We start from the raw sequence: 1,866 nt of genomic DNA on the forward strand, positions 1-1,866 counted from the left end.
CCGCCTGTCGATCTCCCGCTCCGTTCTTCCCCCATTCGTGAACAAGATCCCCAGATACTTAAACTCCTCCACTTGAGACAGGGCGACCCCCCTGATTATGAGATGTCATTTTGACTAATGTTTCCTCCAGTTTGAGCAGCCTGTGTTGACGATGATTTACTTCTTCATTTATGCTTCATGCTTCAGTGTGTTGGTAAACAGGAAACACAGAGAGGACTTTTAGTTGTGATTATTCTCCTGTTAACTTAGTGGGATGGATTTGTTTGTGAAGCAATAGAAATAGAGTTGGGTGAACTGCCTAATTTTCCAGTAAATATGTAGCCTGGCCCTTGCCTTCCTACACAGCTCTGCTCAGTTCTAGTTTCCCTTCTCTGCTCCGTCTGGGACTTTTCCCATTCAGATGATTTCACTGGCAGATATTCAGCCGGGCCAATCAGAGAACAGAAGGAGTTTTGAACGACGTTGACTTTCTGCGCAGTGTCTGCTAGTTATTTTAGCATACGGCAGTGGAGGAAGTGACTGAAGCCAGTCTGTGTTGATGAGGCTTCAAATTAAATTAAATTTGTGTCTGACAAAGCAGCAGCTCTCATTTACAGTCGTCTTGTTCGGCTCGGTACTTTTCTCCTCTCAGTAGGGTTGTTTACAAAGCATGTGATTTCTGTTAGCTTCTTAGCTTAGCCTCCGTCACAGCAACATACGTCGCAGCCAACTGATCCAATCATTTTAAACTTCAGCAGAGGCCACGCCTCCTGCAAGAAATCGATTCTCTATGCATCAAGTCCAGACCTTCGTACAAAACAAAGTGAAGGACAGGGTCTGGTTTAAACCAGGCCAGTAAATATGGCAAATATTTTTAAATGTTAGGGGGACACATCCCCTTTGCATACATTTATTATGGCTGTCACAGTTGAAAAGATTTAACCCACACTAAACTGGCTATAAGACAGAGGAGCCCAAAGTGGGGCCCACGGGCCAAACTTGGCCCACCAACAATAGACAAAGTTACTGTCGTCAGTATTTCCACTTAGTCATTTCATCCATTGGCCCAAAGACTACGTATATAAGGGACTGTAGTGCAGATAGTTTTCACTCATGGTGCTGACTTTATCTTTGATATATTAAGATTAAACATGAAACATGAAACAGAAGTCACAACAAGAGATATTTAGATTAGATTTGACCACACATGTTGCACAGTTTATAAAACCACAAAACTCATTTTATCAGTTTATGAAATATCTCATGAGCCTTTGCTACTTGAGCACATGGCAGACTTTCTCCAAGTGCACAAAGTAAAACAAAAGTGGGTCACCACACTGACTGCTAGTTTAAAATAAAGGACTTTACTTTAAAAGTATTTGTATTTCATTACTGCATTTGGCCCACAGCTGCAGATAGATTTTCATTAAGACATCAAGCTAAAATTTGGTGTGGTAGTAGCTGAGCATTGTACCTAACAGATACACTGAATCCTACAAATTGTGCAATATTTCTTGAAACTATTATTATTCATTATTGCAAATAAAACTTTAATAATTAAAAGTTTACTTTGAAACAAGTTCAGTTTTCAATTTGATCAAACTTTTCAGAGTTCAGTCTTCAAATGTTCTCTAATTTTTTGTGTGTTTTATTCTTTGTTCAGTTTGAAGAGCTGCAGTTTATCAGACATCAGCTGTTCTTCTTTGAGCTCAGCTCTGAAGTCCAACCCCTCCCACCTGAGAGAACTGGACCTGAGTCACAACAAGCTGCAGGATTCAGGAATGACTCAGCTGTGTGGTTTTCTGGAGAGTCCAGACTGCAGCCTGGAGAGTCTGAGGTCAGACATGTTTATTATACGCTGGTGTGTGTGTGTGTGTGTGTGTGTGT

The 1,866-nt window shown here is 40.9% G+C and overlaps 1 protein-coding gene across 1 annotated transcript in view; it reads left to right on the forward strand.

Moving 5' to 3' along the window:
• The window catches only part of LOC106520606 (protein NLRC3), a 23,812-nt gene that overhangs the window by 17,738 nt on the left and 4,208 nt on the right, over positions 1 to 1,866 (forward strand). Inside the window, exon 5 of the mRNA XM_014012793.1 lies at positions 1,643 to 1,840. Coding sequence (XP_013868247.1) covers positions 1,643 to 1,840 — 198 coding nt within the window. The remainder of the gene's footprint in view (positions 1 to 1,642; positions 1,841 to 1,866) is intronic.

This window comes from Austrofundulus limnaeus, unplaced genomic scaffold, assembly GCF_001266775.1.
Source record: "Austrofundulus limnaeus strain Quisiro unplaced genomic scaffold, Austrofundulus_limnaeus-1.0 Scaffold95, whole genome shotgun sequence".
In the NCBI taxonomy this organism is placed as follows: Eukaryota; Metazoa; Chordata; class Actinopteri; order Cyprinodontiformes; family Rivulidae; genus Austrofundulus; species Austrofundulus limnaeus.